The sequence below is a fragment of the Centruroides sculpturatus genome, unplaced genomic scaffold (genome assembly GCF_000671375.1).
Source record: "Centruroides sculpturatus isolate CEXI.00-Female unplaced genomic scaffold, Cexi_2.0 scaffold20, whole genome shotgun sequence".
Lineage (NCBI taxonomy): Eukaryota > Metazoa > Arthropoda > Arachnida > Scorpiones > Buthidae > Centruroides > Centruroides sculpturatus.
The window spans coordinates 950954-973199 of NW_019384333.1; the positions used below are offsets into that span (position 1 = coordinate 950954).

Here is a 22246-nt window from a genome sequence, read left to right on the forward strand (position 1 = left end):
CCCTCCATCATCACAACCGATCAAGGCCGACAATTCCAGTCTCATCTGTTCGCCTCACTGACAGCTATGTTGGGCATCCAACACATACGTACAACACCATACCATCCATCAGCCAATGGTTTAGTTGAACGATTCCATCGTTCGCTAAAACAGGCTCTCAGATGCCACGAACAACACTGGACGGAATCTCTCCCAATCGTCCTACTCGGCCTTCGATCAGCGTTAAAAGAAGACATCAATGGCACTTGTGCCGAGATGGTGTACGGCACAACCCTTCGTCTCCCGGCAGAGTTCTTCCATCCTTCGCAGGAACCGCCAGCAGACCCATCATCCTTCCTCCATCACCTACGGTCCACGATGCAGTCGCTCACGCCGACTCCAACATCTGCACATGTCAAACCTTCACACTTCGTCCATCCAGCACTCGACACCTGCTCCCACGTGTTTGTGCGAAAAGAAGGTCATAGAACTTCTCTGACCTCCCCTTACGATGGACCCTTCCCAGTTACCGTGCGGACACACAAGCACTTCACGATCCTAGTCAACGGAAAAACAACAAAGGTTAATATCGATTGTCTGAAGCCAGCATTTCTGGACAGCGAAAACGCCAGCACATTGTCAAACTCATCCAGGACAACACGTCCAGACTCCCCAGAGCGACCAAGGATAAACACTCCTAATAACTCCGTGCCTACCAACACGACGACGACACGTTCTGGAAGAAGAGTCAGGTTCAACCCCCGGTACCTTTAACTTTGTACCTACAGCACTGGGGGGGAGTGCTTTGGCGATAAATTCCAAAGCCGCCACAAGGGGGAACCTCTGAACTGTACAAAACCTGACCTATGACATCACACATTCCTTGTTGGATTTGGACCTCTCCAGACGCGTGTAGTATCGTTCCATGTTTTAACCTGTACAGTCGCGCCATAATTCATATATAGAATAAATGTTAATCTTTTATTGTATGTGGCCCTGTTTGTAATGATTAATTTCACACGAACTGGTGACCACAGATATAATTGTAACAATTTCTGATACAAATGAATATATTAAATACAGAATGCTTTATCAATAAAGATGTAGTTATTTTTACTTAAAGTATTTGATCTCAAAATGGCTGAAATGAACAGATCAGTCAAAAAAGCCTTACTAATGTAAATAAATTTATATTTACATGTACAGTACTTATATTTGCTGAGATGTGAAAACATTTAAAATTGAACATTTTTATGAACTGTGTGCCATTATAGTAGCTTTTTTATCCGAAGAGTGTAGAATAATTTAAGATGAGAAATGGAAGAATTTGCATGTTAAACTATTGTTTTTGTATTTTAAATGGATACAGTTGACAGATATTTTCAAAGATGATAAATATATAATTTCTCTTATATATTGTTTTCAAAGATTCAGATTTAGTGATCATATTTTACTTCAGTTGCAATATTTTTAATATCAGTAATTTTTAATTTAGATTGTCATTAAAGTATTTGTTTTATTTTTAAACATTTTGCTTTTGCTAGTCATTGTATTCTTATCTCTTCTTTATGTGATGTCTCTTGATGCCTTAAACATACAATACTATATATCAAAAATTTTGTATCAGGAATATGATTATGTAATTTAAAAAGTTATTCGATGCTTTAACCCAATATTATTTGAATTTTATCCTATATACTTAATTATTCATATGAATATAAATGATGGATGCATTTATCTTTAAGTAAAATTACTTACTTATTGATTTAAAATACCCGAAAATTAAATCCTAAAATATCTAATTAGTTAAAGCATTTGGCAAATGGTTTTGAGTTTAGTTTATTGTTTATATAAGTAAACAAAAAGTGTTAATATTTACACATTTTAATGTTAAAAATATTAGTTTAAAAATTTATTGCCAATCTAATTTCTGTTTGTTGTGAGAAATATTTTCTATTTAATTAAATGTAGTAATATGTACAGTCAAACATACATGAAATAAACCATCAATGAGTTGTTCAACTTTCCCAGCAACATTTAAAATTTTGATGGCATCACTTGTTATCATATTTTATTAAAAGATTTTTATGTTTTTAACTATTATAAAATGGCAAAAAGCTTAATTTTGTGGGTAGGAGTGAGTAAAAAAAAAATTTAATTGCTAATAATGAGTAAAAAGTTATTAAGTTTGACCCTACTGGAGATACACACAACTCCCACCTCGACTGGTAATCACCAAAATTTAATAGCATCAATATTGCCCCATAATAAACCTCCCTGCAAAATTTCAGAAATTTTTCAACAAAGAGCACAGGAGTTATCAAGCTTCAAAATTGTTCCACTTGCGTGTACACACGCACACAGAAATAATTACCTTCAAATGTTTTTGCATTTTTTGATGTTTCAATGCGTCCTAATCCAAAAATGTAAAAATCTGGGGTATTATTTTTTGCCAGATTGCCATACTTTCCCTTTGTACAGGAAAGTAAAAATGGCATCCATTTTATTATGTATGTTTAATGAAAATGGCTACAAAACAACCTCCAAACTATGGCCACTCCCAACAACAACAACCATTTTTTATGTTCCTATTTCAGAGATTTGACCATACTTACATTTCATATTTTGTATATTAGTACTAGTCTAATTTAGTTTTTATTATTATTATTATTAAGATTAAAAATTCCTATTGAAGTATTTTAATGATTTTTATTAATTTGTTGAAAATAATGATTCCTTTAATACTTACTGCTACATATAATACTTTAAGGTAAATTACATAATGAAATGTATTCATTATGTAATTCCCTTTTTTTGAGCTGAATTGAATTTCCAGTTTTATTCCGATCACTGTTTGAAGACTGAAGTCGCAAAATTTTGTAAGCTTGCCATTCTAGCGAATTAAAGAATAGCATTTTTCTTTAGTTGATAAATGTAATATTTTCAGTACAGACTAGTGCCTGAATTATATTCACTGCATAAACTAAATTACATTAGATTTTTTAAATATAATTTATAATCTGAAAAATTTGGTGAGACATGATTTGATATTATTTTTTTTCAAATGATGACAGCGAAAAGTTCATTAATTTAAATTTTCTCTTGATGTTTTAACTAAAATGTACTAATTGTTATGCATAAGGTGGATTAATTTAATGTTAATTTTTTGAGAATTTACCAATAATAGTCACTTGTAGCACTTTTTGTTTTAAATTGAAAATTCTATCAGTCAATTTCTAAATTTTATACTTTTTTCAACTTTAGTCAATTGGTTCTATTTGATTTTTTTTACTGGAATTTTTGGAATGTTATTTTCAGTCTTAAGTTTTGTCTTAAGTATCTTTTAGATTCACTGAAATTCCTTGTCTCTCTGATGTCTTTTATTCTTAAGTTTTTTTTTTTAATTTTTTCTTGTTTTTCTTCCATTTCACTTTATTTTATGAAGAGCGATTTTTTTTTTTAAACTTCAAAGTAATCGTTTAAGAATAGGAAATGATTTGTTGAATATAGATTTTTTGTCCTTCTTGCATTGAATAAAATGTCAATTTTGTATCATTTATCACAGATGATGTGATAAATGATGTAGAATTGACATTTTCTGTCAATTCTGTAATAGATTGAAAGAATTTAGATATCTTGTAAATATCCTCTGTATTTTCTTTTCATCTGTCAACTTTCTTTCTGCTGATGGCTATATATCTCAAACATATGCATACAGAAATATTTTAAATCATTACAAAAAATTGTTTTAAGTATTAAATTGAGTATTATCAATTGTTAAAAGCATTTTTAATAAGTTGATATGAAATACAGGTGTTAAAATTATGAAATGGTTTAAAATTAAAAGGTTATAAATAAATAAATTAAAAATTTTTTAATATATTACTTAAATTAAATTTTATTATTAATTAATTACAGATTTAGAAATAAATGAAGCAAGTACAGATTGTTTATATTGGCTGGGAAATGTATGGTACCAGTTGGGGTACTGGAAGTTTCATAGTGTTTTAGAGCCCATTTGGTAATGCATGATGATCTTGTTACAGATTCTCAAACAATCCATTCTTTTCACTAACCTGTAGGTAAATAGACTGGTTCCTGTTACTACACATTTTTACAGCCCAGTCAAGATTTGTGAAATGAGCTGTACTTGGTTAATTGTCTTATTTGACAAATTAAAATTTGAGTAAACAACAATCAGTTAATAGCTAATCACAAAAATTGTTCTTCTTTTGAATTAAAAGATGATTAATAAAAATGAAGTTGATTTCATGTAAGTAACTAGATTAAGAATGGTTTTAGAGTGTTTAAGAACATAATACATTTTGAAAATAGAATAGAATCCAGATTATCCAAAGATAATTTGAAATGGGAAGATACCTTTCATAATTAAAAACTTAGATGACATGGATTGTTTGATAAATTATTAAATAAACTGTATTTGAATGCATTAACATGTATGATCTCTAATTTTAGGTTAGATATTTATTGAACATAATGGTTTAAATTATGTAATAAAACACTTTTTATTTAATTTACAATTGTGTTTATTAAAGTAATTGTAACTTATATCTGTACTTAAAATTTCTTTAATTTTTTGTAAAATTGATACTGGTGTGAGAAATCACAAGAGTAAATTTTTTTTGTTTGTTTGTTTAGTGTTTAGTAAATTCTTTTTTAAAACCTCTACAACTCCTTTCGAATACTATTTGTCATTAGGCCAAGATTGATGAAATGAACTGTATTGTTCTGTTTTTTGTTGACAAAATACTGTTCCACAATTTGCCTTAGATAATGTGTGTATATGTATATGTATATGTATATATAATATATGACAATAGTCTTTCAAAATTAATTCTATTATTTTAAATAACTAATTATGTTAATTATTATCTGAGAGCTATGTGATGTACACCAATCAACAGGGTTACTGTCCAACTTCTACATCTGCATTCAAATGTATTGTTGGCTACTATCTCTAGGAAGTGTCGTAAACAAAATGGCAACTGTGCAACAGATAAGGCATTTGTGTTCTGCAATTTTCAAAATTGGAATCACTCGTGATTGTGCAACATTTATAATCTGGGAGCTATAAAATTGTGGCTATCATGGGAGGAATGACAACTAATTTGCTATGGTGAGAGTAGGAAGAATTTGCATATTGGATGGATGTGTGCCATGTGAAATGATGTGTACATGTTGAGAAATTGTAATGGGCAAATGTGAAATTTGGACAGTTTTCCTTGCTTTAAGTTTAATGTACATTAAAATGTTCACAGATAATAATTAACATAATTATAATAATTTAAAATGGAAGAATTCTTTTTGGAAGACCTAAAAANTGAAATGATGTGTACATGTTGAGAAATTGTAATGGGCAAATGTGAAATTTGGACAGTTTTCCTTGCTTTAAGTTTAATGTACATTAAAATGTTCACAAATAATATTTTAGATAATTACAATAATTTAAAATGGAGCATTCATTTTAGAAGACTGTATACTTCAAGAAGTTTATTGTGTTGCACCTTTTTGCAAAGTTGAATTTAAAAAAAATTAATTTTATTTATCTAGTTTAAATTTATTTTATACAGCTTGTTTTTATAATATATCCAGTTAATTGCCCAGTTTTTAATTTCAATTTCAGTTTTCAATTTGTATTCAATAATCACCTAATATCTGTATAAAAAATAAGGACTGCAGAGGGATCATTAAGACCCAAAATCCACATCAAATAATAAAGTCTATATCTAAATTAAATAAATATCTAAAGACAAAGTCCTCCCAAAAAAAAAGGAACCACCATTTATTATTTTTGCATTCTGGACTATACAATCTTGGCGACTGACCTTTCATTGTAGGCTGCTGGCCGCCAAAAAGTATATCAATAAGAGTGTGATGTAAGTTACTGAAAAAATGCCAAAAATTTAGGCTTAAGAAAATCCACAGAAACTAGTAATGAAAACAATCAGTATCAGTAATAGTTTAATTAAGTCAGTAATTTTCAGCAATGTGTTATATATTATAAATATAAATATTATGTTCTAATATCAACAAAAAGGGGATCTGATTTATGAGTTGTTTATTCTTTAATTAAAATATTGATAAAATATATGATAATAAATGTAGAAATCTTCACATATCAGTCATTATGTGTTAATTTGCTATAATCATATAAGAAAATCTGAATACTCTAAATTTACTAAATTCTAATTATTAAAATTTAATACAGGATGGTGACTTACTTGCCTACCTTTGGTCCAAATTACATAAAATTTGTGTACTTAGTTATCTGAAATGTAGCCCAATAATAAATCTTCTATATGAACAAAAAAAATTTAAGTAAGCATTGAAATTGAAGATTGTTGCTGTTTTCAGTTGTAAATTACAGAATTTTTCTTCAAAAGTTAGTTGTTACTTTTTGTTTTTGATTAATTTAATTGCTAATTTTTTCTCAGTGATGCAAAATGTAGATAAGCAGAAAAAAAATTTAATATTTATTTTTACATGGATACAATACTTTTCCAGTTTACATTACTTTTCCATATAATAATTATTTAATTTGAAATATGCAATTTTCCAAATTTTATATGAAGTTTATATAAACATGGATAAGATTTGGTTACAAAAGTTTTTTCTCCAATTCATTGATATCATTAATTGTTTTCAGTTTTCTTATAAGTCTTAGTCTGCTATTTCATGAACATTTTATTGAAATTATTGAAAGTGTTTGGCAAACTATTACTAGTATATTAGTGACTAGAGAACATACAAGTAAAATGAATCTAGACATGAAAATGTTTCAATGAAGTTAATAAATTATTGAATTAATTAGAACCCTATATATATATATCAAATTTTTTAAAAATGAAATATTATTTGTTTCACAGTAAATATTTTAAGTACAGTAATTCTTTTATAAATTGAAGATTCTAGAAGTTAGAAGACAAGCAGACAACCTTCATAAATTCCAGCAGAAAATTTAATTAAATGGACAAATGTTTTTATCTCCTTAATAGACCAGCTTTGGGTCACATATCATAAACCTATACAGCAGTGTTTTTCAACCCTCTTGAATATGCGATCCCTTTACAAGTTAAAAAATTCTGGAGATCCCCCCAGGGCCATATTAAAAGTATATCAGTGATTTTAAAAACTATGTATTTAATTTTCTTTCCTTAAATATCAATCAAAAAATCAATTGTACTGTAAAATAAACAGGCACAGTCTTCTCACTGAAATTCTAGTTTTTTTTATTGTAGTGTAGGACCTACAAACATTTGTCCAAACCCCCCGTGTAAAGCTTTGCGATCCCCCTGGGGGTTGCGACCCACAGGTTGAAAAACACTGCTATACAGAATTTGACTAATAGAATTTTATTAATCAAATATTGAATTCTATAAGTTTATGATATATAACCTGAAGCTGGCCTATTAAGGAGCTAAAAACATTTGCTCATTTAATTAAATTTTTTGCTGGATATTTATTATGAGATTATTCACTTGCCTTCTAATGTTATATCTTCCAGTTTATGAAAAGTTTTTAAGTAGACTCTAGAAGATAATATACTAATTTGTACTACTATATTTGAAGAAATTCTTGTAGCCATTTTGAATATTTGAATTTCTTGAATAACCCTCAAATACCTTGTGAATTTAATTACTTTATCTACTCTATATATATATACACACTTGGTGCATAAAGTCATCATGACACCTTTTTGATTTTTCATACTGGAAAAAATCAAAATAGATGGCACTAAGAATTGCTAAATTGTCAGAATTTTAAAACAAATGAGTGAAGCAAGAAGGGGTTGAGCAAAGAGAATGTGAATTGGGTTACTTACCTACAAATTCTACTGTTCACACAAGTCAGTGGATTTATGAATAATAAATCTATAAATTTGTGAACAAGTGGGTAAACCTCCCAGTAGGCCTATAACCATAGTTAAATAATAAATATTAAATAAATTATAAACTGTGCATGGTATTCTGTTGTTTCATTGATAAATGACTTTTAGAAACTACTCAATAACATGTGTTATGGTTGAAAAAGGCATTAATATTCATTCTCCATGGAAAGCAACAAAGTAATATAATAGTAACACCATCATCAATCATCATCATCGTAATCAATAGGAAGGGACCCTTAGACTCCATTGTCTTAGGTTAAGTTGAGACCAAGAATAGAATTTCTTGTCTTAAATGTGTATTTAGTGGTTGAGCTTTATACAGGGTGTCTCAGTTAAACGTTTCAGAACTTCTAAGAGGGGTAGGGTGCATCCGACGACTCGGAATCATATAGCAATGCAGGGTCGGAAATGCTTTCCTGAAGTGGTGATGTACACAGAAACAGCTAACCTCTGGTGCAAGCTTGCAAAGAAATTATGGCTGGGAATATGCCTCATCAGATATTGTTCTGTATACAAGGCTGGCCCACTACAATCTGCAGGCCCATATACCAAATGCATATTGGCTAACTCTGCATCCTTGTGTGAAATGACAATTCCCTGCAAGAACGCTCGGAACTTTTGCACAACGCCATCTACCATGTCAGGAAAGCATTTGACCCCACATTGCTATATGATTCCAAGTCGTCGGGATGCACTCTACTCCTCTTAGAAGTTCTGAAACGTTTAACTGAGACACCCTGTATATCTTGTTTTCAAGTAGCCCCATATTAGGGTAAGAGGTTTGGGCATCTAGGTAGCTATTTAACTGGATCATTCAACATTATTCACTATTATCTGATATCCATATTCAGTCGCTTCTTTACTCTGTATGATGCTGCTCCATAATGTTATGTAATCCTCATTCTTAAATTGTTTAATTGAAACATAAATCTAGTTAAAGAATGGTGTTGTGGAAGGACTAATAACTAAAAGATGCTTTTATATCTTCTTCCACTTAGTCCTACAGAGAAATTGATTTAGAAAAAGCCTTGTTACACTACAAAACGATATTATATATAGTACAAGTAATAAAAACAGTCTTTTGGCATTACTTTAGTTTGATTCAAACAAAAATAGGCACACAAGTACTTTTAACATTGCATAAATGTTCTCAGGCAGAACAAATGTATTTAGAATATGAACAAAATTTAAATGGATATGTCAACATATTTTAAATAGGAGTTCTTAAATGAAACCTGCACTTTCTTAATTTTGTTTGAATTAAGCTAAAGTAATGCCCAAAAGCAGTATGTTTTTATTACTTGTACAAATTTGGCATTGAGTTTAATTATCACTTTTAGTATAAGTACAATATTTTTTCAATTTTGATAAACTGCTGGTTAGCTTTGTCATTTTTTATTATGTTCAATAAAAGAAATATGTAAACATCATAGTTTTTGGTATTCTTCCATTTATTTCTGACATCATTTCTCATTGTCACTTTTTGAAAATTTGTTCAGGATTCCATTCAGTTTTCTGGAATGCAATAGAAGCTAAAATGATTTATTTTGTCATTCTTTATAACTTTACCGTTGCTGTTATTACTGTGTCTATTAGGAGCTGAGATAGCTACTGTTCTCTACAACATAGGAGAGAGGCAAGATAGTTGAATCATTGTTTAAAGCTGTCCCAACTTTGAATTTTATGCCAATGTATGTGTTGTACTATTCATTTCCACAATAATCAGCTGAAAAGAAATTTTTGCTCTTAACCTGTAAAGATACTCTATTTTATATGTTGTAAAAGTGATGATGTTTTATATTTAAGCAAAAATGTTATTAAATCAGCTATTCATGTAAGCCATTCTGCTAATTTTTATAAAAGTTAAAAAAAAAAAAAAAAAAGTTTTAAATATATTTAATTATTGGAAGGTATTCATTGATCAGTAGTTCTTAAATATGCACTAAAACAATTTAAATTTCAAAAATTTATCTACTTCAATTGAAATATTTATGTAATTTCATAGAGTATGAAAAATTATAGTAGTTTTATAGTAGATTTCAAGTTATTCTGTACCCATGAAAATTGGTAGATGTCAGATAAATTAGTTTGTTGTTTGAGTTACTATTAAAAATAGGCCTAACTAATAATATATCCCATACTATACCATACCATACAATAACCTGTATTGACTTGATATTAATATTGAAATATAGTAATAAAATTCACACCTTATATAAATCTCCAACAATGATGGTGTGGATTTTATTACTAGATATCATTTCCAGCTGTAATCTTGAAATATAATATATATGAAGTACAGTAATTAAAATCAAATAAAGATAAACTTAACAGTTTTATTATAAAAGCTGCACTTTGAATGATTTGTGCAGTTTTAGTTATAGTTAAATGGCAAGAGTAGGAGACAAACATGGTGTGCGTGAAATATGGACTTACTCAGGGAACAATGCACCAAGTTTAAACTTATATTTCTGCTAGAAATTGATTTTATTTAAAGTATTATTTCTTCAATTTTTTTTTTCTTTTACCAGTTGCTTGAGTTCTAGTTAATGGAGAGTCACCTTTAATTATTTATTATTCATACTAGGCATTGGATTTTAAGGAAAAGTCATACTTTTTCTATGAGTCTGACTTCACAGACATATGTTTCAGGTCATGTTGAGTATAAATGAAAGGTTTTATAGGTCTTATAAAAGTCATATTTTGGCTGAAGTTTTAGGATGAGTCTTTTTTTTAAACCAAAATATGTTATAATGTCTTTTTGTAATTTTTTTCCATCACATTTTGAAATTGTTTGGTATTTTTTTTAATTTTGTTTAACATTGAAATGTCACAATACTAGGGGCAGCTTAAAACAATAAAATTTTAGCACGCATTTTTGAAAGAGAGACCTATAAGATGGGATCTTCATTTCTACCTTCAGTAAATGCTAATTAATTTTTTAATTTCATGTGCTACAAACTACAAAAACCATTTATTGATTGTATGGCTACCGCTATGACATTTGAAATCATTTTTGTTTTCATAGTTAACCTGATTCAGTGTCTTCCAGTTCAGTTATTACACTGTCATTCATGTCTGCTTCAGTTTCATTGTAGGAATCAAAATCTTGACTAATGTATAATTCAAACTGAACCAGAGTTTTCTTAGTTGCCCTTTGGCTAAGCTCTCAACTTATGAAATGAACTCCATTGCAACTTTCCCAAGCTCTGTATCTAATAATGTAATTTTATTTCAACAAATGTTTCTGTAAACCTGAGTAGAAAGTGCTGGCTGACTCTAGACAATTTGAAGAGATAGAATTTTAGTTAAATTCCTTACTTGTCATTCCGAAGTATATTAATCTGTACAAGGCAATACTTCAAAATGCTTCCCATGCTCTTCAACGTGGGGTTTATTTTTAACAGTATTTTTTTTCTTTGTGTTTAATCAAGGAAATATAGTGTGTATGTATATTTAAATATGTGGATATTGTATGGATATAATATATAAATCTTTTATAATATATATTAATCTTTTTTGACCTGTTCATTGCGCATCTTCAGATGATCTCACATCAAAAAACACCAAATCATCAAAGATGGGCAACAAATCATTTCTAGAAAATAAGTTTTAAATAATAGTGATTTTTATGGTAATTGAATTGGCCAAGAAGTGTTTAAAAGTAATTTTTCTTATTTATGAAATCAATGTTAATCATATTATTTATATTAATTTGATATAATTTTATTTCAGTGATTCTATATGTAGCTAAATATTTGTATGTTTAATCAGTATTAATGAGCAGTTCTATTTCCAGCGTTACAATACATAATAACAAGTTATCTGTTGAATATTATTATAATTATTTTATATTGTAACATTTAATAATTTTAAAAAATTATTAAAAAGCCATTACATAATTTACAGAATACATTTGTTATTGACATCTGTAATTGTTCATAATCTCTATTGAAATAATTATAATAATTTTTAAGAAAATTAATTGCTGATTATGCAAGTTTCATTTAATGTAAAAATATTTCCTTCCTATTATACTTGCAAATTAATGTTTATAGTTATGATTTTCTATAAATAATTTAAAATAATTCTTAAAAGTTATACAGTACAATTAAATTACATATTTATAGTTTTTATCACAAAATATATGTATTTTTGAAGAGATTACTATAAATATGACTTCAAAAAACTAAAATCAATTAATAATTCATAATTATACATTAATTTGTTTGTTTGTTTGTTTTTTCTTATTATTTATTCTAAACCATTTGATTTCAAAGTTAAATTTATGCTCATCCATCCTTCCTTAGTCCAGTCAACTCATAATAAATTGAATTTTTTTACAGAGCTAAAATTTTCAAATTTACAAAATTTCAAGTTATAAAAAGAATGCATTTTTGGGATTTTTCCAGAAAGGGAAACAACTTTAAATTATGAAAAGATTTTAGTCACCAAATTTATTTTTATAATTATTGCTTTAATAATCAGAAATCACGAGCAATAATTTTACATTCTTTAATATTAATCAATTATAGAATATTTTATGAATGAAATAATTATTTTATTTTACAAATTTTTGTAGTAAAAATATTAACAGTTAATATGAATTTTTATTTTCTGTAGTCATTATATGGGGCCTGCATCGAGGATGGCAAGCTCATGTCATGCAAGATATTCTTCTTTCCTCCCAACTTCAGCACAAGACAGTGAATTGCAAAGCTTATCTTCAGATGCACAGACGGATGATACATCTTCACTTGCAGACAGTAGTGTGTAAGTTCAGTAGCTTTTATGTACTGTACTAACACTGAATAATTAGATATATTTAATTTTAAATTGAAAAGGATTTAACAGCAATACATTTGGTAAATTCAGATTATCATCAGCATCAACAGGCAAAAGATTACAATAATGTGCAAGAAAATAGTTATTTTTAAAATTCAAATTACATCAAAGTTACAGAACAATTTTCAAGGATTACAAAATATTTATTAAAGTAAAATATAAAAGTAATAAAAATGATTTAATGTAATTGTAACAATGTTTAGTAGTGTAATATTTCATCAAACTATGGTTGTTTTTTAATCTTTCATATTAATTTATGTATGTATGTTTATATACTATACATGTTTACTGTAAACAAATATTTCACAAATATTGTTTTATAATTGATAACAACATGAGACAGCAGATGGGAGTCTGATTATAGATGTTATTTAATAATAGAATATGGGCTAGTTTTTGAATATTGAGTCTGAACAGGAGACTAAAACTTTATAATTAACTTACAGATAATACACAATATATCTATGATAATAATTATATCTTAAGAGTTATTATACTAATTGTGAGTTGTATATAATAGAAAACTTAATTACTTTTAATATGGTAGTTTAGTAGCATAATATTTCATCAAACTGCAGTTACGTTTTTTAATCTTTCATATTGATTTATGTATGTATGTATGTTTATATACTATACATGTTTACTGTAATCATTCATCCATTTGCTTGCTTTCAATACCAATTAATTAAAATTTTATAATAGACTTTCTTAATAGCTATTTTATTGTTATTGTTTTTAAAATACATATGTGTATTTTAATGTGACTTAAGCTAACACACACAATAATTTGTGTTAAGATTTATCTTGACATTGCCAAAATTTTTGGAAACTTTAAAAAGTTATTCTGACAAAATAAATATTTCGGAAAGGCTTTTATACAAATATAGTTTAGTTTCATAAAAATTAATGAAATATAATTTTACACTTGCTTAATTAAGAAAAATAAGTAAATAGTGAGTTCTGGAATCCTGGAAAATTTAAAAGTAGTACTTGTGTAACAAGGCTGTTCTATTTCATTTTCGAGAAAAAATTCAGTAAAGGGGATATATTGTTTTTTAAATTTTTTCATATATATATATTTTTAAAATATTTTCTATTCAATTGAACAGGATTTGAAAGCTTCTCACACTGAACGTTCTAGACAGTGAAGAAATTACAAACTTTTGGTATGAGAAGCTTTGTTTTTGGAAGTAATTTCTTCACTGTCCAGAATAGATTTTGTGAATATCATAAAGGATCTAGTTTAATATTAAATTTTATGGTTAAATCAAGAATGCAATATTTAATTTTATTTTATTTTAAAACATTTTAGTTGATTAATAATTGAGAATTTTGTTGTCTTTAATTCATCAATTAAAAATTGATGATTGTGAATTTATTAATTGGGTAAACTTTATCCAAATAAATATTAAAAATGTTGTAAATAAATAAACTACATAAATAAAATTATTCAATACTTTCTGATTTAAGAAACTATTAAAAAACTTAATTAATAATAAAATAATGAAAAGAATACTAAGAATAAAACTCTAATATTGGTGTGACTTGTAATAGTATTGATATAATTTTGTTATATTGCTTTAGATTTATTTGAAAGATAACACTTGTCTTTGTTGCCTTAATTTCAAGTCAGTTAATGTTATTTTAAATAAACAGTACTAAAATGTATGAAGAGATGTGTGGAGCAAAATTAAATAGAATAAAGTACATTATTTTTTTTATCTCAACGTTTTTAAAATTAAGAAAAATTGCATAATTTTAATGATGCAAAATTCTATCTTAAGGTAAGAATATTTTTTATACAGAATCATTATTAAGCAATTATTTTAAATAGGAATTTATGTAGTATATATATATTTATATTAATATTATATAAATATTATATTATATATTAACTTCATTCTCTTTTAATTATATTGTGTGCAATTTATTTATATTCTTTTTAAAATTTTACTTTTGTAATAATAATAATTCAATAAATTGTAATTTATAGAGATTGTGGTCCTGTGTATCCTCCTAAGAATTATTGTCGAAAACACCATCATTCATCAAGAATAAATGCAAATCTCAATAAGGATCATTTTCCTCATCAGCCTTTTATACCCGTACGTAATGTGTTGAAATTAAATTGTCTTATATTTATATTTAATGTAATATTAATAAAAATTACTTTTCTTTTTCTTCCTATACAGAGAACTCACAGGCCACCAAGAGAATGGTTAACAAAAACCGAACCGAAAGCATTTGCCGAAGCTTTGATTGAAAAGTTAAACAAAGTAAAAAGAGAACAAGAATTAGAAGAAAAACTTGAACAACACTTTCAAAAGTTGGAGGTATTTTAAATTTCATCATAAAATGTTGTAAATGATATTTTAATTTATATTGACTTTCTTCCTGACATTATTACTATCCTATACATTTACATTTTATCAGTTTTTAATTTTTAACCAATTGATGGTGATGTAAGTTAATGCTTAAAATTTTCATTGATTTATCTTCTTTATTAAAAAATGATTATTATTGTATCAAATATATATTTCAGATTTTTTGCTTTGAGTAATGTTATAATGTACATTTTGTATATACCAATGTATATACAAAATGTTATAATGTGAAACATATATATATTATAGAAATTTTACAATAATAATTGAGGTGGAGTGTTAGCAAAGCCTCTTCTATGTGGCTTACAGAATTGTGTTTGTTCTCAAAATCTGTTTAATGAATTGATTAAGCTTTGCCATTATTTATTAATTGAGAGGAGGAATCCAAATATGTAATAAAAAATGGGAGTCTATTAGTTTGTTTTTGCAATTTAAGATAATTTCCCGAGCACTCGCAACAAAACAATTTCTCGCACAATGTCCCACAAGGTCACTAGCACTTCTGTGGGTTTCACTATAGAATTTAGTTTGTTCTCAAAATTTAATGGGCTGATTTTAATAAAACTTTGCCATTTTTCATTAATTGTGGTGAAGAATCCAAAAATGTAATTAGGGGCAATTTAAATGTAAAATATAGGAAGTCCATAACTTTGTATTCAATATACAGGAGTATTAAAGATTAAAGTGACAATGTCTGTGCTCTCTGATGTGACTGAATGAGCCTAATGGAGTTTAGGCCTAGGAGTCAAAAATGAAAAACAGCATTGCATACACCTAACAGAAAATAGGCACGAGAAAAAAACAACACAAGAACAAAACAATTGATGATGATTGCTTTGTTCTTGGATTGCTTCTCTGTGTCGGCAAGTGCAAGGATCATCTCCTTCATGGCTGGCAGGTACAAGGATCACCTCATCTGTGCCTAACAAGTGCAGGGATCACTTGTCTTTCCGGCTCTGCCTCAATTCTGTCGCGATACGACAAAGTTGCATGACGTCCTAGTAATAAATCAATATTAATTCTTGAATTTTAAATTATATTTTTGTTTTCTGTGCATTTATCAGAATTTAACATTTGAATATACTGTAAGGATTTGTAATGAATGCTTCACTATAGAATTTTAATAATGAGTGAGTGAGTTCCTGTGAATAAAATAGAAGTATTGCTAATACAGAATTTTCTAGAAAAGTTCAGTTATATCAGAAAATATTTAAAATGCTGCTTTTTAATTTTAGGATTTTTGTATTTTTTTTAGATGCATATAGTTTTTATATTATAATATCTTGATAAATCTACACAATAGTTTTAATCCCTTAATTCTGATAGTAAATTAATTTATTTCCATTTTATTGATATTTAAAAAAAATTGAATTACCAGTTATAATAAAAATATATAAAAGCATTATTAAAAATATACTATTGCTAGTTGATATAATAGTTTCCATAATTGAAAATTTATTTAATATCTATTTTTAATTTTTTAAATTTAAAGTTGGATGATAAAAGATCTTCTAAAGTATGTGAGAGTATGAAAGCATCATTTGATAGATTTGCTGGATTACCACCTCAGCTTTTAAGTGCAGTAATTCAAGATAAGCAGTCTTTTGCTGATGAAAGTGATCAAGCAATTCTTGATCATCACATGTCTCGAGTTTGGAAAGATAGTGCAACACCTAGCAGATCGCCAGTTCCATTATCTCCAACTCCAGATGGACATAGACCAAATATACCTGGATCTTTGAATCCTTCAATGAGAATTGGTTCTCAGTGTCCTAATGCAACATGCAAAGGATCTAATTCGGGAGGATTACCTCCAAATACATATCAGCATTGTCGATCTTCACCTTATAACATGCTTCCATCAACTGCAGTTTCTAATAATAAGTATCGTAAGGTAATACAGCTTTTATTATTTAAATAATGAAAAAAATTCTCTCAAATACACAAATATTTTTTTCATATTATAGAAAAATAGTAAATATCCTTTTCAATTATTATCTATAAATAGTCAATAAATATCAGTATCTACATCAAAACCAGTAGGAATCGTAAATATATCTTTCCTAAAAAAACTATTAAAAAGTAGACCTGTCCCAAATTCAGAAATCATCAAAAGTAGAAACCCCAGTACAGAAATCTAGTAGAGAAAAACATTTAAAAATCAGCTAATTTTGATAGTTTAACTTTTGAAATCCTTTAAAATAGTTTTTACACTTTCATTTTCTCAAAATAAGCAATTTATTGAAATTCTGATCTACATTTCAAAATTTGCCATTATTCAAAATTGCATTTATTAGACTGTTTCAAAATGATTACTTTCTACTATAAGATTTCTGACAATCCATGTTTAAATAGAATTTTTCTGAAATTCTCAAAATTTCAAATAACCCTTTTATGAGGAACAAACTTTGGAGGAATTTGTTCCACTAGTAAATTATGTATCAAGATTTCTAAAGATCCAAGCAATGATAATAAATTATATATCAAAATTTGACTTATATTAATAATTATTATTATAATTTGACAATGGATCTCAGAGGAAAATTAAAGGGCATTGGTTATTATAGATTGTTAGAATTAATAAAATATGAATTACTTTTATATTTGTTTTCTAAAAAGAATAAAGCATACATATAAGAACACTTGTATACCAATTGGCTTTTAGAAAATTACTTCTTTCCAAATTATTTAAAAATAATAAATGTCTAGAACATTATATTAATATTTTGTACTTTCTTAGAAGAAGAATTTAATAAATTCATTTTAAAATATTTTTCCTCCCCACAAACTTTTATCATCAATAGTTTACAATTTATATGATGATTTCAAAAAATTGATATTATGTTTGTGAGTAAAATATAGTTTTGTGAGATGAATTGAATTGTTTCTATAAATTTTTAATAGTTTTTATAAAATTGCAAAAACAAGTACAAAAATAGTTATGGTACATAATATTAATAATTTTGCACACAGTCAATTATGTATATTTTTTACATAACAATGTTAATAACCGTCTTGAGATTAATCATTGAACTTGACTACTATATAAAGTGTGTAGATTAGTTGTATATCTTTTAATTTATTATAGTTTTATTGATTTATTTAATAAGTGAATATCATGTTATACACTGTATATTATGAGAGAGAAAAATTTTCAACTTATAAACTTATTAAATTCATTTTTATTTTAAATATATTTGCTAGTTCAGCTAACATTGAAAAAATAGTAATAATTAAAGCAGTTCTGTTAGTTCAGATTATAGAGAGGTTGAGGCGCACGTTTTAAACGTGTAAACGTGTACGTGTGACGTTCGGCGCCGCTTTCCCGTAAGCCTAAAAGTTTGACAATGGTGTTTGGATAGTCGGTGGAATCACGCTCGACAGTCCATACACCATCGTCAAACTTTTAGGCTTACGGGAAAGCGGCGCCGAACGTCACACGTACACGTTTACACGTTTAAAACGTGCGCCTCAACCTCTCTTATATATTAAGAGTATTAAATTTATTTTAATTGTTTTAATTGATTTTATTATAATTAACTATAAGTGTAAATTTTCTTTCATGAAGATATATTTGGCAGTAGTAGACGTATATTAGTATTTTCACTTGTTTCATTAAATAATTTTAATTTTACATACTTTAAAATTAGAATATATATAATTAAAAGAGTGTGTATGTGTATGATATTTAAAAAATATATTTGTTGATACTTAACAAAATTATTTTTATTAATAATAATTGCTATTTCTAGGAACGCGATACATATTCTAGTGATAGTGGAACTGTTCATGACTTTACACCAGAAAATGAACCAACTTCATCATCGCAGCCGGTACATATTCACAAGCACATACATCATCATATGACAAACATTTTCAGTCCTAACTTATTACCATCAGAACAAGGTGGTCGTGCAAATGACAAAAGATCAAAAGAAAACTCAAGAAGTTCAAGCAGTAAGAAAACATCAACAGACTCCAGTAGTAGTTGTTTTGATAGTGGAGTGAGTGTTATCTATGATCCTCTACCAACAACAAGAGCTCGTGAAAGGTTTGACTATTTTCTAAATTTGTTTGACTTATTTTGAAAGTTTTACTACAAATTATATTTAATGCATACTATTTTCAAATATCTGTAGAGTATGTAATTGGATTGGATCATTAAATGAAAAATATACCCATGGAATACATGGACCTGAATTAGATAATGAATCTCCTCCACGTCATAAAAAATCATCACATTCTTCTACATCTGCTATGTCAGGTGGTACAAACAGATCAAGGTTTGTATATATTTTTACATATAAAAGGAAATGTGCTGGATAAAATAATATATATGTATACATATATTTATTTATTTATATTTCAAAGTAACAAACATTAAAAAGTTCTGAAATTCTTTGATACTTTACATACGTTTCAGAAATGTTCATAAATTAATTCTTTGTCTACAACAATTCCAGATTAACAATCCATACTGTTATATCATTACAGTAATAGAACAATAACTGTGATATATTTTACTCATAATGGCTGTAATGAATGCTTTGAAAATATAATCTTATGCATTATTCATTGTTATACAAATATGAATGATAACATTTTAGATTTGGATTCGAATTTAAATAAACATTTTTTGGAATAATAGTAATATGGTATTATTGAGAAAAGACAAAAAACTAATCATTATTTTGGTAACAGGAAAAATTACTGCTATAGATTAATTTTTTGAAATGAAAAGATGATTCTTAGACTGACTGAATTTATTTTCTGAGGGTACTGAAATTTGCTTTCAAATGCCAAACGATCTGCCATATTATCATGCTCTAATAAGGCTAATTTAATAATTACAACTTGACAATATGGCAAATTGTTTGGCATTACTTAAAAATTGGGTTTATGGATTGTTAAACTTGTGCAATAAAAAAAACAAGTCAGAACTTTTGCTACTTTTCTACAAAAATGCAAGATAACACTAATATTTTGCTAGTCTCAGTAATTAATGTAATCTTAGTGCCAATATAATGATTAATAAAATATTTAAATTGGAACCATGTTGTAGTTAATCTTGGTTATCCATCAAGCAATGCATGTCTTATTGCTGTTAATTTTTAATGATAAAATTGTTTAACAGTGAGGTTTTTTTTAGATGGATATCATTGTCAAGATTAAGTAATTATTAATGAGATTTATTATTTGCTAAACTTAATCTATAGTGTCTGTAGTCCTGACTTAAAATCTTTTGAATTTTACTTTTAGAAAACTGCTATGTTGTTTTTGTAGTAGTTTCCTGTATGGATTGATGGAGCAATATAGAATGTTGTATACCAGGGATGGCCAACACGTACGCAAAGGTTTTGAAAGTAACCCGCAAAGCTAAAGTTGAACAATTTGTTTTCACTTAAATTTATGTTTAAAAATCTTAATTTGATAATTTATTCTTACAATAATAGACTGTCTGTTCAATGTACCCATACATACTCTTTGTATTTATCCCGATGATCAATGCAAATGAATGTTAACGCATGCACATATAAAAATACTAAAATTGTTTGCCCATATTCATAGTCGCCCGCAGACTATATTTTACCAAAAAAATAGCCCCTAAGGGATAAAAGTTTGGCCACACCTGTTGTATACCATGAATTATAGAGTGACTTTGCTAAAATATTTGCTTCTGTTCAAAGTAGATTTCACATAGAAAATTGATTTCAATTTTGAGCTTTGAGTTTTATCCTCAAAAATGCAGCAGCGAATTTTTCATATTTTTAGATTTTTAAGTGATATTTATGGAAAGAAAACATTGTTTTGATTATTGATTTATTCTTTTGCACATAATTATTAAAATAATTATATATTTTTGTGTTTACTTTAGTTATTTTATCAAGGAATTGGAAATTGATGATCAATGTGTCATTTTTTTAGCCACAGCAAGAAACCACTTGCTTATAGCAGTTCAAGATCAGGTTCATTGGAACGAGGCGGAACATCTCCTTGGCCCAACCAATCAAATCAAAATACCATTGGACAAGTTTCCCAAAACATTAACTCACATCTTCATGCTTATTCAAATATCACATCATTTGCTCCATTGCCACATAGTCCCATTATTCAGCCAAGCCAGCCATTAGCACAAGATCCATCAATGCCTATGTTACCGCAGCCCGACACAACTACACGATTAGTCGAGGCTCGCCGTAGACTAGAAGATGAGGCCAGATTAAAATGTTACAAAGGAAGGTAAAGGATAAGTTTTATTTATTTAATGTTAATGTTCCATTTTTTATTTAAAAAATGTACTATAATTGTTTAATATTTATAGAATTAGTTCATCAGGAAGAGAGAAAATGTGTTCTGATTACATTAAGTATCGTTCTGGAAAAACTATAGAACAGTTGGAAGAATTGGGATCTCATAAGTAATAATAATATAATTCTTTAAATAACAAGATGATTTGGAGTATTTTCTAACAGTTTTTATTTTACTTTTAAGGAAGCAAAATAAGAAATCACTCTCATCTTGCAATAACAACAATAATAATACTGCTGTTCAGACAAATAATGAAATGACTGTCATTGGCTACTGCTTCTCTGGAGAATCTGTGCCTTATAGAACAAAGTTACCAGGCAAAAATATTACATTGAAACAGTTTAAGTCATTATTAAGCAAAAAAGGCAATTACAGGTAAATTACAATTTGATATGTTAGATTTGGTACTTTTTATTTTATTTTCTTGTAAATAGTTACTATATTTTCAAATTGCAAAATTTTATTATAGATAAATTCTAATTCAGTTTGTTCTACAATATTAGTATTAAAAAACATTTGCCATATCTTTTTAAGGTTAAGACAACGTAGTTTTAAAATGTAATTCTGGAAAAAATGTTACTAAATGCAATTTTTTTATAAATTAAGTTTATAAGTATTTAAAACAAAACTTTCAAATTAGATATGTAATATGTATCAGTAATCTCTGTATCGTCATATTATTACAGCTGCAAAATTAATTTCTCAGATCACAATTTATATTTTTATTTTACAATCTGAATTAAGAAATCTACATGAAAAAATAATTTAAAAATTTTAAGGACATCATAATTAAAAGCTATGAAAAATGTACATATATGAA

General features: G+C 27.5%; 1 protein-coding gene across 1 annotated transcript in view; it reads left to right on the forward strand.

The window, feature by feature from the left end:
• Nucleotides 1–22246, forward strand: part of LOC111630953 (axin-2-like) — a 44007-nt gene that overhangs the window by 15736 nt on the left and 6025 nt on the right. Inside the window, exons 3-11 of the mRNA XM_023375122.1 lie at nt 12512–12661; nt 14727–14838; nt 14926–15066; nt 16610–17011; nt 18870–19168; nt 19257–19400; nt 21043–21357; nt 21440–21535; nt 21610–21801. Of these exons, the coding sequence (XP_023230890.1) occupies nt 12512–12661; nt 14727–14838; nt 14926–15066; nt 16610–17011; nt 18870–19168; nt 19257–19400; nt 21043–21357; nt 21440–21535; nt 21610–21801 (1851 nt within the window). The remainder of the gene's footprint in view (nt 1–12511; nt 12662–14726; nt 14839–14925; nt 15067–16609; nt 17012–18869; nt 19169–19256; nt 19401–21042; nt 21358–21439; nt 21536–21609; nt 21802–22246) is intronic.